The 16022-nt window shown below is 41.7% G+C and overlaps 1 protein-coding gene across 3 annotated transcripts in view; it reads left to right on the top strand.

The window, feature by feature from the left end:
- Nucleotides 1-1996: 1996 nt before the first annotated feature.
- Nucleotides 1997-16022, top strand: part of SMCO2 (single-pass membrane protein with coiled-coil domains 2) — a 35011-nt gene continuing 20985 nt past the window's right edge. Inside the window, exons 1-3 of one of the 3 annotated variants that reach the window (XM_086713777.1) lie at nucleotides 1997-2179; nucleotides 6962-7099; nucleotides 9264-9381. In XM_086713777.1, coding sequence (XP_086569903.1) covers nucleotides 6972-7099; nucleotides 9264-9381 — 246 coding nt within the window. In that variant the 5' untranslated portion in view covers nucleotides 1997-2179; nucleotides 6962-6971. Of the gene's footprint in view, nucleotides 2356-6961; nucleotides 7100-9263; nucleotides 9382-16022 lie in introns of all 3 variants that reach the window. The other 2 variants (XM_025930766.2, XM_086713778.1) reach the window with 2 other exon arrangements.

The raw sequence follows: 16022 nt of genomic DNA, 5'->3' as shown, positions 1-16022 counted from the left end.
ATAAAGTTTTGCTGAGTAACTGTGAGAACCCAACGTGAAAAAGAGTCATATACAGTGGTCCTAAAGGGCATGGTCTCTGGAGCCAGACTAACCAGGTTTGGGTTTGAATCCCAGATCCCTCCCTTTTTGAAAGGTGGTAAGAATTAAATTAGGTAATATATGTAAAACGCTTAGAAGAGTTGCCTGGCACATTAGTAAGCACTCATTAAGTATTAGATGTTATTGTTGTTGTTATTAAATTGTGAAGGAACCACTTATAAGAATCTTGTGATTTTCTCCCTCTTTTTTTTTTTTTTTCTTGTGATTTCTTTCTTAAAGAAGTATAGGATTTCTTGGAACAACTACAGGTATGAACATAGTCATGAAATGAGGCAAGAACCCAAGGCTGAGGATTGGCCCAGCGGGTACTAAGGGAAGTCACAAGATGGAGGAGTCTGGGTTTCTTCTTTTTAAAAACAATTTTTTTTAATGTTTATTCATTTTTTGAGGGACAGAGAGAGACAGAGCATGAGCGGGGGAGGGGCAGAGAGAGAGGGAGACACAGAATCTAAAGCAGGTTCCAGACTCTGAGCTGTCAGCACAGAGCTCGACATGGGGCTTGAACCCATAAACCATGAGATCATGACTTGAGCTGAAGTTGGATGCTGACCTGACTGAACCATCCAGGCACTCCTGGAGTCTGGGTTTCTAATTAGGTAGAGAGCACAGGAAAGTCTAGGAGAAAGTTAGGACATGTACCTTGAGCTTTTAGCTGAGGAAATATTCAGGGTGATGACCAGACCTAAAATATTGACATAGAAAACATGGCTACCATATATATACATTTATTCCATTGCTTTGACAAACATTTTTTGAGTGCCTAGTGCCAGCCACTCCTAGTGCTGGGGTACAGTGGTCCACAAAGCACACAAACATCCCCGTCTTCATGGAGCCTACATTCTGGCCAGAGGACTAACAGCCATCCACAATACCCTAAACTCCCTCCTCAAATGATTGCCTTAATCTTCTTGACAAACCAATTAGGCAGGTATTATCCAAAACATTTTTTCAGACAAAGAAATTAAATTCTGCCACAAGCCAAATAGCTAATGAATGGCAAAGCCAGGTTTGAAACACTGATCTAATTCTAAAGTTCATGCCTATAAAAATTTGTATCTCCATGCTGCTGAATAATTTTGGTGGTTGTAGAGGAAAGTTTTAAGAGTTGGGGGCTTCATGGGGCGCCTGGGTGGCGCAGTCGGTTAAGCGTCCGACTTCAGCTCAGGTCACGATCTCGTGAGTTCGAGCCCCGCGTCGGGCTCTGGGCTGATGGCTCAGAACCTGGAGCCTGTTTCCGATTCTGTGTCTCCCTCTCTCTCTGCCCCTCCCCCGTTCATGCTCTGTCTCTCTCTGTCCCAAAAATGAATAAACGTTGAAAAAAAAAATTTTTAAAGAGTTGGGGGCTTCAGATCCCTGAAGTCAGCACGTTAGGCCCTTCCAGTGGGTGCCGAGTTCCTCAAGAATGATGGGAGAAGATGAGGTACCAAGGGAAATGTTCATTTGGCACTGAAGTCATAGAAGAAGTGAAAGTGGGTTGTGGAGAACGGTAAGAGGAAGTATGGATTTCAAAGGCAAAGAGGCGACGGAGCCACCAAATAGGAGTAGCCCTGGCTCGCAAGATCAACTGCTTCCTCGTTCCTGCTAAGTGGGAGGAAAACGGGAGAAGTCATGTCCTCTGTTGTAGAAGATTTTACTTAAGTGTCTTATTCAGACAAGGAGGTGAAAGGAGCAGGCATGGCAGAAGCATCCGAGGCTGGAAAGGCATCCCAGAGCATCGTGTCCGTAGGCAGATGGACAGAGGGCTGAATTTAGTTTCCAATAGTTAGCAAAAGCAAGGAAGCTGGGAGATTAGCTGGAGATTAAGTTAAAAGAAAGCAGGCGAGCTCTGTATACCTGGAACTTTGTGAGAGGGGGTTGAAGGGTTGCACATGCCGCATTCCGTGCGGAATGTCAGAGAGGACAAGTCCAACTGCAAACTCGCCTGCCTAGGTGTGTAGCTCTCACAAATGGCCTCTTCTAGGGGAAAGGTGGATCTGGCCTCACCAGAACTTTTCAGGGAAACCTAACTGTCCCCAGTCTACCCCACGGAATTGAGAGCATTTTATGATTACCAGATTGAGAAGAACAAGGATATTAGCAGGTATATACTATTTCACAGCTGCACCGTCTCGTCACAACCTTGCCAGGAGCCTTGACATCAAATCCTTGATTATTGGAACCATGCTTTAAAATTCCTGGGACCCCAAATTGTCTGGTTAGCAGATACTGAAGAGGGCAATCTGAGTGGTCAGGCCTGGAGAAAATCCCCCACAAAATGTAAGTTAGAGATCTCATCAGCTGTCCTTTAAAATAGTTGATCTGTTTCTTTTGATTAATGGTTCTCCAAATTTATAATGTTAACGGTTTTGGTGAGGCTGGGGAAGGAGGAGGGATTCATCCCAGTTGTACCAAACAGCCCTAGAGACCAAAGGTATAAACACATAGCAATGAAGAGATAGGGTGTAGGGAGGAGAAGAGGGATTCTCGTTTCAATGGTCTAGAGTGTAATATTTTCAAACTTTCATACATATATGAATCACCTGAGATCTTGTGAAAATGCAGACGCTGATTCAGTGAGACAGGGTAGGACCTGAGATTCTGCATGTTTAGCAAGCTCCCAGGTGGTGCTGATACTGCAGATGTGCAAACCACACCGTGAGTAATGAGGACCTTCGTCAAGAGTTAGTTTCAGGGGCTCCTGGCTGGCTTGATCAGTAGCACAATGTGACTCTTTTTTTTTTTTTAAATTTTTTTTTTTCAACGTTTATTTATTTTTGGGATAGAGAGAGACAGAGCATGAACGGGGGAGGGGCAGAGAGAGAGGGAGACACAGAATGGGAAACAGGCTCCAGGCTCTGAGCCATCAGCCCAGAGCCTGACGCGGGGCTCGAAATCACGGACTGCGAGATCGTGACCTGGCTGAAGTCGGACGCTTAACCGACTGCGCCACCCAGGTGCCCCAGCACAATGTGACTCTTGATCTGGAGGTCTTGAGTCCAAGACCCACACTAGGTGTAGAGATTACTAAAAAAAAAAAAAAAAGTTAGCTTCAAAAGATAGCTTGTTTTTGAGATGAGAAGGTTATTAAGTAACCCATCAAAACATATTGGGCATCAAATGTACATATAACAGTAGAAATTGCCACCTTCATAGCCAGAACTTGCAGGTTTAAATCTTGATTCTACCATTTTCTAGCAATAAAATTTGGGCAAATCATGGACCATCTCTGAGTCTCAGTTTCTGCATCTAAAAAATAGAGGCAAGGGGCACCTGGGTGGCTCAGTCGGTTGAGCGTCCGACTTCGGCTCAGGTCATGATCTCGCGGTCTGTGAGTTCGAGCCCCGCATCGGGCTCTGTGCTGGCAGCTCGGAGCCTGGAGCCTGCTTTCGATTCTGTGTCTCCCTCTCTCTCTGCCCCTCCCCTGCTCATGCTCTGTCTCTCTCTCTCTGTCAAAAATAAATAAACATTAAAAAAAAATTAAAAAATAGAGGCAATAAGATCTGCCTGGGTTGCCTGACCATACAGGGTGGATGTGAGGATCAAATGAAACACCTTAGTGAAAGTTCTTAAGAAACTGAAGGTGCTGCACATGTGTAAGCACTATTATTATTATTATTATTTTGAAGCTAAAGAAACCTGACTAATAGCTCCCATTTCTACTCTTATTCACTGTATCTAGTTGATTCACTCTGGCAAACACCCGTCATCACAGAAGAAGGTGATGGTCTAGAACAAACACTGGCAAACTTTTTCTGTAAAGAGCAGGATCGCAAATATTTTAGGTTTTGCAGGCCAGGTAGTAAATATTTTAGGCTTTGCATGCCAGATTTACATTGCTCTTGCAACCATTCAACTCGGTCATTGCAGCACAAAACAGTCATAGACAATATGGAAAGGAATGGGTGTGGCTGTGTTCCAATAAAATGTTATTTACAGAAACAGGGGGCAGGATGGATTTGGCCTGCAGGCTATAGTTTGCTGATTCCTGGGCTAGAAAATCTGTGTTGTTCAATATGGTAGCCACTGGCCACATATGGCTAATTGAATTTAAATTTATTTAGGTTAAAAAGTTTCAATTCCTCGGTTGCATTAGCACATCTCAAGTGCTCAGTAGACATAGATGGCTGGGACCTACTTTATTCAACAGTGTAGAGAAGATTTCCAACATCACAGAAAATTTTATTCGGAAGCCCTGAGCTAGATCATCTTTTGGGGTGGGGAAGAAATCCCTTATAAGTAGCTGTGAGGACATGGAAATTCTGAGTCTTAGTTTGGCTAGTTAACCAGCTGTACGACTCTAAGTAAATCACACCATCTCCCAGAGCTTAGGACACATAAAACAGGAATAATACCTTCCTCACTGTGTTGTTGTAGGAACTGAATAAGATAATATGTGAAAAGCATTGTAATCTTGTTAGGTGCTGCACAAACATAAGCCATCATTAGGATTCTGTTATTTGAAATAAGAGAAAATGTATGGATGCAGAATTGGTGTAGGTACTTGAATTGAGAGAAACAGGTTTTCTTTTGAATCACCCAATGGAAACTATTAGGATGTCAAAGAATTGTCAAAGTCAGGAAATATTATTTGCACAGTATTCCAGTTCTTGGACAGGAAAGAGACATGAAACCAGGCAGATTTCATGGCCATTCATCTTTCAAAGCTAGGAACTGCCTTAGTAATGCTCAGCACCTTCAGGAAACAGATGAAACTGTCCAGATAGGATCTGTGATGAAATTGGGCAGGTCACAGCGTCCCTCCTGAAAGAGATCAAAGTTTCAGTCTTTTTTGTCACACTCAAAGCTAAGAAGGATGGAGCTACCTCACATCAAAGGTTCTAGTCTTTCCCTTTGCTTCTCCTTCACAAGGGTCCCCTCTGTACCACATCCACTGTGGATCCCCCCCACTGGTCAAGGACAAAGCTCAGTTTTGCCACAGAGTGATGGACCAGGGTGTTGGCTGCCCAGATGGTTCCAAAATATCTGTGGTTCCCAGAGCCTCTTTCCTCCTACCATTCCTTTTTCTTTTCTCTTTAATTTTTTTTATTATATTTATTTATTTTTGAGAGACAATGAGACAGAGCACAAGCGGGGTGGGGTGGGGGGAGCTGAGAGAGGAGACACAGAATCGGAAGCAGTCTCCAGGCTTTGAGCAAGCGTTCAGCACAGAGCCTGACATGGGGCTCGAACCGACAAACCATGAGATCGTGACCTGAGCCGAAGTCAGACACTTAACTGACTGAGCCACCCAGGCACCCTCTTTAATATTTATTCATTTTTTTTTTAATTTTTTTTTCAACGTTTATTTATTTTTGGGACAGAGAGAGACAGAGCGTGAACAGGGGAGGGGCAGAGAGAGAGAGGGAGACACAGAATCGGAAACAGGCTCCAGGCTCCGAGCCATCAGCCCAGAGCCCGACGCGGGGCTCGAACCCACGGACCGCGAGATCGTGACCTGGCTGAAGTCGGACGCTCAACCGACTGCGCCACCCAGGCGCCCCAATATTTATTCATTTTTGAGAGAGAGAGAGAGAGAGCGCGCGCTTGTGGGGGAGGGGCAGAGGGCGAGGGAGAGAGAATCCAAAGCAGTCTCCACACTGTCAGCACAGAGCCCAACAGGTGCTTGATCTCAAGAACAGCAAGATCATGACCTGAGCTGAAACCAAGGGTCGGATGCCCAACCAACTAAGCCACCCAGGCACCCCTCCCCCTACCATTCTTAATCCCAGCCATAGTTCACCCTTCTAGGAAAATCCCTGCTATCCTTTGCCTTCCATTAGCCTATATTCCCCCTCGGTCCCTCAGGGTTTCTGTCTCTCAGGGTTCTGGGGGGCCAGGATACCCTCCAGAGAAGAAGGTATATCCTTTTGGTGATGGGTATAATCCCTGTGATTTCTGCCAATAAATGGGAGTTATGTTTCATAGGGATCCTTTCTTATAGCTTTTCACATGAGCTTTCTAGAAGCTTCCTCACATCTCTCTGCCTCCTTTCTATTTCCTCTCCCCTTTCTTTTCCCCACTACCTCACTACTCTAACACTTAACTCCTCCGCCCTCTGCTAACACTTGCCTGTCTGGCTGGAAGGAAATGCCCCTTCTCATACACAGCTGGTGGTGGTGTACATTGTTTCAACCTTTTGGAAAGCAATTTGGAAATATTTTTCTAAGTCCTTAAAAATGCATATACACCTCGACCCAGTTGCTTTACTTCTAAGGAAGTATTATAAGTAAATAATAGAGATGTGCTGAAAATTACTAAGCAAGGATATTCATTACTATATTATTGACATTAAAAAATTAGAAATGACCTAGTTGTCAACAACAGAAAAAGAATAAAACAAATATCAAATTTAGAAATAAAAATAAATACAACAAAATATTAGGAGTGGTTTTGTCTGGATATCTTGGGTATCTCTGGTCATCTCCAGAGTACCAGTGATTTCTATTTCCTTCTTTCTCCTTTTTTTTGTGCATATTTTTTTTGTGCATATTTTTTTTGTGCATTTTCTCCATTTTTTGTGCATATACATGATCAAAAAGAGATTATAAAATCCAAGGGTCCCATTTCCCTAGCCTGGCTCTTATACATTGCTCTATAATATTCCCATTCAAGGATTTAAAATACACGTTTGTAGGCTCAGACAACCCTCATGTTAACCAGAGAAGTCCTAAGAACAGCCACACACACAGACTTTCCTGTATATATCTGAACAGAGAAACCTAAGAGCTTACTTTGGGGTCCCTTATAACTGATGGCCAGTTTTGGAAGGAGAGGGGTTAAGACCAAACTTCCTGAAATAGGCCTGTTATCAGTGTATCAGTGCAGGGAATGTAGTTGCCATCCTGCTGAGAAAGCCCTCTTGTTGCCATCATTGTCCCTGCAGCGCTGAAGAAATGGCTCTTATGAAGCTAAGTGACAGGATGTCTCTGCAGATGAAGACAGTTGGAAAGGAGCAACAGTTTACTGAGAAAAACAATGGCTTTCTCCAAAATACGGATGTGGCTGAAGGTGCAATGCAGAAGTAAGTGAGGGCTGAGCTCTCAGGAACAGTCTCTGTCTGGAGACTTTGTTGGGACAGTAGGATGCAAACAATGAGATTTGCAAGTTCAGGGGTGGGGTTGACATTCTTCTCTACAATTCTTTTAATTTTGACCTCATGAATATTTATTGGAAGACACTAAAGGGGCCTATGGTCATAAACCAGGTGGACATCAGTTGAATACAAATGGTTAAGGCTCTAATCTCAATTTACAAAAATACTTTGCTTTGTGCTTTTATTATCTTCGTGTGGAAAATATATAAACCATTTACAATACTTTCTAGAGTAGAAAAAACACAAAATATTCAGACAAATAAACATACGCATTGGTTAATACATGATAAAAATGTGTTCTAATATAAACCAACAGTTAACAACCTTTTTGAATAGGAAGAAATGTGTTAAAGTAAAAGACTTCCCAGAATCCTCATGTGTCAAAAAACCTATTATGACATCAAAGATGTTTTTAAATGCATTTACAATTTATTAATACCAGTAGTATATACCTTTGGAAACTTTAAGCAGTATTTGTGGAAGCAATATTTGTTCAGTCTATAGAAATGTTTAGATTCCCTGTATAGATTCCAGAACCCCTTTCTATACAGGGTAGGTGTAAAATGCACCCACCTCAGGGTTCAAAACCCACAGACTGGAAACTCCTGCCATAGACCTCCATCACAATGTATTGCGATTCACTCAGATGTATATGTGAGTGTGTGTGTACATATACACACACATACGCTCCAGATAATAACAGTAATCCAATAGGAAATGGGCAAAGGATTTCAATACATTACCTTAGAACAGGAAATACAAATGGGTTTTATACATATAGGCAAAAATGCTCAACCTCGCTAATAAAAAAAAGATTAAAACTAAAAAGAGATACCAGTTTAAGCATATGGGATTGACAAAGATGAAAAAACTTTAATAATACATGATTGTAGAAAAGGAGTGGAAAACAGGCACTCTCATCATTTTTGGTGGAAGTGTAAATGGATTCAACCTCTTTAAGGCACAACTTAAAATCTATGATAAAATCTTTGATAAAATCTGTCACAATTTAAAATATATGTATCTATTGACCCAGCAATTCTATTTTTAGGGTTATCCAATAGATATATTTGTACACATACACACACATCGACCCATAGATGTATAGGGATATTCACTGCAACACTGTTTGTAGTTAACAATTAACTGGAAATAATCTACATATGCATTAATGAAGAACTGATTAGCAAATTGGTATATGGCCCCACAATGAAGTACCACATAACCATTTGAAAATGAGGCAGCTCCCGGGGAGCCTGGGTGGCTCAGTCGGTTAAGTGGCCAACTTTGGCTCAGGGCATGATCTCACGGTTCGTGGGTACAAGCCCCGTGTTGGGCTCTGCACTGACAGCTCAGAGCCTAGAGCCTGCCTCGGACTCTGTGTCTCCCTCTCTCCGCCCCTTCCCCGCTTGCACTCTGTCTCTCTCTCTCTCTCTCTCTCAAAAATTAATAAACATTTAAAAAATTAAAAATAAAATAAAAATAAAATGAGACAGCTCTATATGTACTAATATGAAATGGACTCCAAGAGGTTGTTAAAAAAGAAATATAAGGTGCAGAATAATGTGTATAATATCCTCTCATGTATATTTAAAAAGGCTTATATATCTACATAAACATAGCTTGTTTATGCATGGAATCTCTGTGGAAGGAGAAAAAGGAACGAGTAAATGTGGGGGCAGACATTAGGCAACTAGAGATCAAGATAGTAACACAGACTTTCTCCATTCTGCATGGTCTTTTGAACCACACGACACTTTTCAACTCTACTTTTTTAAAAAGAGTATTTATTTATTATTTGTTTATTTTACACACACATCTGCACGCACGCAGGCACACAGCTGTAATGGCTTTGGAATTTGCAATCTCACTGTTCAATCACTTATTGATTCAGTCAGCAAATACTTATCCCGCCTCTCTATTCCTGTTTTGTGCAGTATACCATGGTAGACATTATTCACACAGGGTGAAATCAGTACTCCTTGGAGCCGGGAGAGATTCCTGTGTTCTCCCTCTAGAGATGTTTAGGTCGAGCCTAAACTATAGACCTAAGGCATAATAACAGCATCTGTTTTGATTGTGTGGCTTGCAGTTTGCAGAGGGAATTTACCAAAATGGACCGCATATTGGACAGATCAGATGATGAGAACAACATTTTCTCTGAAAAGCCTCAAAGTGACTTCCATCATGTGACAGAGACTACAAAATGGGTAAGGGAAGATGTAAGCATCACAGTGGGTGAAGAGAGGAACTTCGTATCTCAAATCTCAAGGTGGCAAGGAAAGATCTGAGGGTTTCCCCCATAGTAGGTGCGGGGTGTTCAGAGCTTGAGACCAGGAGGGAGGGAGCGTCTCCTCTGGGGGCTGCTGTTATCACGTGAGGGATTGCTAACCTTTCCACACAAAAGCACAAAAACATTTGTGCATTCTATGTTACTTTTGTCCTTGGGATTTGTGAAATAACTGTGACTTTTTTCACCCTAGAGTAAATTGCCGTGTGTAAAATCGCCCTCTGCTCACAGACTGTCTTCCAACAGGAAGCACCAGAGAGATCTATTTACTCTTAATTCAGTCTGAACATCTCCCAGTCTTTGAAATTCAGTCACTCAGCTGACATGGAATGGAGGAAATTCCAACAAACGCCAGAGATTGTCCCGGGAAGGGTTTATGTTTTCACTACCATCTAGATCAAAGCGGAGGCATGGCTGAGACAGACCCAGTTTATTATCGATGAGCAAATCTCTCCATAGATCCCCCAGGCCATTGGCCTTTGGTTTCAACCAGCCAGAAAAACATGAAAGAAGGCTAGAGTGAGAATGTCCACACCCAGGCTTATGCATCCCCCACAGGAAGCTCAGGATTCATCTCTTTGTCTACTTCTCCTTTGAATATATTTTGGATTCAGGGCTGGCTAATTCTGTAAATCCATAGAAGGAAAAGTCCCAAAAGAATATTGTAAGCTGGACTTTACCTTTGAGGACTCTTCAGTAAGTAAACATAGAAACAAAGAAGTAGAAGGGGATACAAGGCATGAGGGGATGGAGTTAGAAGTTGGAGAATAGATATAATGAGACAGACAAGAAGGGAAAGGAAAGACAGACAGACAGACAGCCAGCCAGACACCTTTTATGGAAAAAAAGAATAATAGGTACTGAATTAGAAGGGGAGACTTATGATGGGGTTTTTTAGCAAGGCTGAGGATGAGAAAAGGAAATCGGGAAATTGAGGTGTGAGGCTTTATGATCTTAGGGAACATGAATTGAAGGTATTACTCTATAAATAGTATCATCTGATTTTTTTTTTGGAGGGGCCTTGTCCCTGGACTCCAAGGGCTGTTACCATTGACCCACTGAATCCTGTCAGTCAGTGAACATCCCTTGTTGACTCAGTATAGAATAAGTGTAATTAGAGAATAAAATTATTCACTCTGTAAGAGTTTACCAAACAGTCCACATTCTCAGGGTATAAGGCAAAAAGACTATTTCTTACAAACTTCAAGTCAGAGTATCTGTTTCACAAAGGCTTTAAAATTTTTTTGGCTATATTTCTTTATGTCAATTTATTTATAGGGAAAATTCTACAATCATATAAAAATAAATCACATGCAGTTACACAATTAATGTAAGTTAATAAATTAAGATCTTTGCCAATAAAAGGACAAATATATGACTTCTTTAGGAAGAAGCAGTTTTGTCTTATTCCCTGAAAGCAAACCAGAAGGTCTTTAATTTGCATAACTTCACATTTTTTTATGAGACCATGAGATTTAAAGGTTCAGAAAAAGGACAGAGTTAACAGAAGTTTTAAAAAAAAATCAGTTGGCTTAATTAACAAAATAGACTTTAACCAGACTGCCAAAATTGCCGTATCTAACCATCAAAACCCCCAAAATATTTAGAAACGAATATTTTGTCTGGTTTCACATTTTCCAATCTCTGGCACTGCTATGTATAGTGTTGATTTCGGATGCCAGGTGAGTGAGCACACTTTCCTGTTTCCTGCTTTCGTCTGCATCTCTCACAGGCAGAATGCATTTGCCTACTACTGAAGTCTATTTATTTATTTTCTGTAACTGGAAGTTTGTGCCTCTCCACCCCTTTACCTACTTTGCTCCTCCCCTCTGGCAACCACCAGCTTTTTCTCTGTATTTATAAATCCGTTTCTGTTTGTTTTGTTTATTCAATTGTTTTGTTTTTTAGACTCCACACATAAGTGAAATCATATGGTATTTGTCCTTGTCTGACTTACCTCACTTAACATAATGCCCTCTAGGTCCATCCACGTTGTCACAAATGGTAAAATCTCGTTCTTTTCTTTGGTGGAATAATATTCCCTTGTGTGTGTGTATGTGTGTATGTATACATACGTATAATAAATATGTAAATAAATAAATAAATAAATCAGTTTCTTTATTTGTATTTCTGTTGCTTCATTATTAGTGTATAAGAATGCAACTGATTTCTATACATTGATTTTGTATTCTGCGACTTTGCTGAATTCATGTACCAGTTCTAGCAGACTTTTGGTGGAGTCTATCGGATTTTCCATGTATAATATCATGTCATCTGCAAAAAGTGAAAGCCTGACTTCATCTTTGCCAATTTGGATGCCTTTGATTTCCTTTTGTTGTCTGGTTGCTGATGTTAGCACTTCCAACACTATGTTCAACAACAGCGGTGAGAGTGGGCATCCCTGTCGTGTTCCTGATCTCAGGGAGAAAGCTCTCAGTTTTTCCCCACTGAGGATGATGTTAGCTGTGGGCTTTTCAGAAATGGCTTTTATGATGTTTAAGTATGTTCCTTCTATCCTGACTTTCTTGAGTGTTTTTATTAAGAAAGGATGCTGAATTTTGTCAAATGCTTTTTCTGCATTGATTGACAGGATCATATGGTTCTTATCTTTTCTTTTATTAATGTGATGTATCACGTTGATTGATTTGCGAATGTTGAACCAGCCCTGCAGCCCAGGAATGAATCCCACTTGATCATGGTGAATAATTCTTTTTATATGCTGTTGAATTCAATTTGCTAGTATCTTATTGAGAATTTTTGCACCAATATTCATCAGGGATATTGGCCTGTAGTTCTCTTTTTTTGCTGGGTCTCTGTCTGGTTTAGGAATCAAAGTAATGCTGGCTTCATAGAATGAGTCTGGAAGTTTTCCTTCCCTTTCTATTTTTTGGAACAGCTTGAGAAGGATAGGTATTATCTCTGCTTTAAATGTCTGGTAGAATTCCCCAGGGAAGCCATCTGGTCCTGGACTCTTATTTGTTGGGAGATTTTTGATAACTGATTCAATTTATTTGCTGGTTATAGGTCTGTTCAAGTTTTCTATTTATTCCCGTTTGAGTTTTGGAAGTGTGTGGGTGCTTAGGAATTTGTCCATTTCTTCCAGGTTGTCCAGTTTGTTGGCATATAATTTTTCATAGTATTCCCTGATAATTGCTTGTATTTCTGAGGGATTGGTTGTAATAATTCCATTTTCATTCATGATCTTATCAATTTGGGTCATCTCTCTTTTCTTTTTGAGAAGCCTGGCTAGAGGTTTATCAATTTTGTTTATTTTTTCAAAAAACCAACTCTTGGTTTCATTGATCTGCTCTACAGTTTTTTTAGATTCTATATTGTTTATTTCTGCTCTGATCTTTATTATTGCTCTTCTTCTGCTGGGTTTAGGCTGTCTTTGCTGTTCTGCTTCTATTTCCTTTAGGTATGCTGTTAGATTTTGTACTTGGGATTTTTCTTGTTTCTTGAGATAGGCCTGGATTGCAATGTATTTTCCTCTCAGGACTGCCTTCGCTGTATCCCAAAGCATTTGGATTGTTGTATTTTCATTTTCATTTGTTTCCATATGTTTTTTAATTTCTTCTCTAATTACCTGGTTGACCCATTCATTCTTTAGTAGGGTGTTCTTTAACCTCCACGCTTTTGGAGGTTTTCCAGACTTTTTCCTGTGGTTGATTTCAAGCTTCACAGCATTGTGGTCTGAAAGTATGCATGGTATGATCTCAATTCTTGTATACTTATGAAGGGCTGTTTTGTGACCCAGTATGTGATCTATCTTGGAGAATGTTCCATGTGCACTCGAGAAGAAAGTATAATCTGTTGCTTTGGGATGCAGAGTTCTAAATATATCTGTCAAGTCCATCTGATCCAGTGTATCTTTCAGGGCCCTTGTTTCTTTATTGATCCTGTGTCTAGATGATCTATCCATTACTGTAAGTGGAGTATTAAAGTCCCCTGCAATTACCACATTCTTATCAATAAGGTTGCTTATGTTTGTGAGTAATTGTTTTATATATTTGGGGGCTCCTATATTCGGCACATAGGCATTTATAATTGTTAGCTCTTCCTGATGGATAGGCCCTATAATTATTATATAATGCCCTTCTCCTCTTGTTACAGCCTTTAATTTAAAGTCTAGTTTGTCTTGGGGCGCCTGGGTGGCGCAGTCGGTTAAGCGTCCGACTTCAGCCAGGTCACGATCTCACGGTCCGGGAGTTCGAGCCCTGCGTCGGGCTCTGGGCTGATGGCTCAGAGCCTGGAGCCTGTTTCCGATTCTGTGTCTCCCTCTCTCTCTGCCCCTCCCCCGTTCATGCTCTGTCTCTCTCTGTCCCAAAAATAAATAAAACGTTGAAAAAAAAAATTTTTGGGGCGCCTGGGTGGCGCAGTCGGTTAAGCGTCCGACTTCAGCCAGGTCACGATCTCGCGGTCCGTGAGTTCGAGCCCCGCATCGGGCTCTGGGCTGATGGCTCAGAGCCTGGAGCCTGCTTCCGATTCTGTGTCTCCCTCTCTCTCTGCCCCTCCCCTGTTCATGCTCTGTCTCTCTCTGTCCCAAAAATAAATTAAAAAAAAAAAAATTTTTTTTTAATTAAAAAAAAAATAAATAAATAAAGTCTAGTTTGTCTGATATAAGTATGGCTACTCCAGCTTTCTTTCGACTTCCAGTAGCATGATAGATACTTCTCCATCCCCTCACTCTCAATCTGAAGGTGTCCTCAAGTCTAAAATGAGTCTCTTATAGACGGCAAATAGATGGGTCTTGTTTTTTTATCCATTCTGATACCCTATGTCTTTTGGTTGGAGCATTTAGTCCATTTACATTCAGTGTTATTATAGAAAGATATGGGTTTAGAGTCATTGTGATGTCTGTAGGTTTCATGCTTGCAGTGATGTCTCTGGTACTTTGTGATCCTTGCAACATTTCACTCACAGACTCCCCCTTAGGATCTCTTGTAGGGCTGGTTTAGTGGTGATGAATTCCTTCAGTTTTTGTTTGTTTGGGAAGACCTTTATCTCTCCTTCTATTCTAAATGACAGACTTGCTGAATAAAGGATTCTGGGCTGCTCATATTTTTCCTGCTCATCACATTGAAGATTTCCTGCCATTCCTTTCTGGCCTGCCAAGTTTCATAAGATAGATCTGCCACTAGTCTTATCGTCTCCCTTTATATGTTAGAGTGTGTTTATCCCTAGCTGCTTTCAGAATTTTCTCTTTATCCTTGTATTTTGCCAGTTTCACTATGTTATGTTGTGCAAAAGATCGATTCAAGTTACGTCTGAAGGGAGTTCTCTGTGCCTCTTGGATTTCAATGACTTTTTCCTTCCCCAGATCAGGGAAGTTCTCAGCTATGATTTGTTTAAGTACACCTTCAGCCCCTTTCTCTCTCTCTTCCTCTTCTGGAATTCCTATGATATGCATATTGTTGCGTTTCATTGCAACACTTAGTTCTCTAATTCTCCCCTCATACTCCTGGATTTTTTCATCTCTCTTTTTCTCAGCTTCCTCTTTTTCCATAATTTTATCTTCTAATTCACCTATTCTCTCCTCTGCCTCTTCAATCCGAGCTGTGGTTGCCTCCATTTTATTTTGCACCTCATTTATAGCATTTTTTTAGCTCCTCATGACTATTTCTTAGTCCCTTGATCTCTGTAGCAATAGATTCTCTGCTGTCCTCTATGCTTTTTTCAAGCCCAGCGATTAATTTTATGACTATTATTCTAAATTCTTGTTTCGTTATATTGCTTAAATCGTTTTTGATCAATTCGTTAGCTGTCGCTACTTCTTGGAGTTTCTTTTGCAGAGAATTCTTCTGTTTCATCATCTTGGGTAGTCCTGTGGTGGCTCCAAACTGCAGGGCACTTCCCCTGTGGGGTCCGGAGTAACTTGTGTTGGTGGGAGGGGTTGCAGTCAAACCAGATATTGTCTTCAGCCCACCACTGGGGCCACAGTCAGACTGGTGTGTACCTTATCTTCCCCACTCTCAGGGGCAGGACTCACTGTGGAGTGGTGTGGTCCCTGTCTGGGCTACTTGCACACTGCCAGGCTTGTGGTGCAGCCTGGATGGGATCTGGTGTATTAGCCAGGGTGGATCTGCAAGGTGCACAGGGGCGGGAGGGGCAGGCTCAGCTCGCTTTGCCGATGGTGGTCCCCTGCAGGAGGGCCCTGTATCACTGGGAGGGAGGTAGGCCCATTGGAGGGATGGATCCACAGAAGTACAGTGTCGGGTGTTTGTCCGGTGCAAGCAAGTTCGGTGATGGGAATTGGTTCCCTTTGGGTTTTCGGCTGGGGGGTGGGAGAGGGAGATGGCATTGGCCAGCACCTTTGTTCCCCCTCCAAGCTGAGCTCTGTCTTCCGGGGCTTAACACCTCTCCCTCGCGGTGTCCTCTTGCCCTCCCGCTCTCCAAACGGAGCTGTTGATCTATAACATTCCAGATGTTACATCCCGCTGGCTGTCAGAACTCACTCCGTCCGGCCCCTCTGCTTTTGCAAGTCAGACTCAGGGCTCTGCCTTGCCGGGAGGGCTGCCCCTCCACCGCCCTGGCTCCCTCCTCCAGTCCGTGTAGTCTGCA

Source organism: Puma concolor, chromosome B4, assembly GCF_028749965.1.
Source record: "Puma concolor isolate L17-30 chromosome B4, mPumCon1.1.hap2, whole genome shotgun sequence".
NCBI lineage: Eukaryota > Metazoa > Chordata > Mammalia > Carnivora > Felidae > Puma > Puma concolor.
This window is presented reverse-complemented; position numbering and strand designations above follow the sequence as displayed.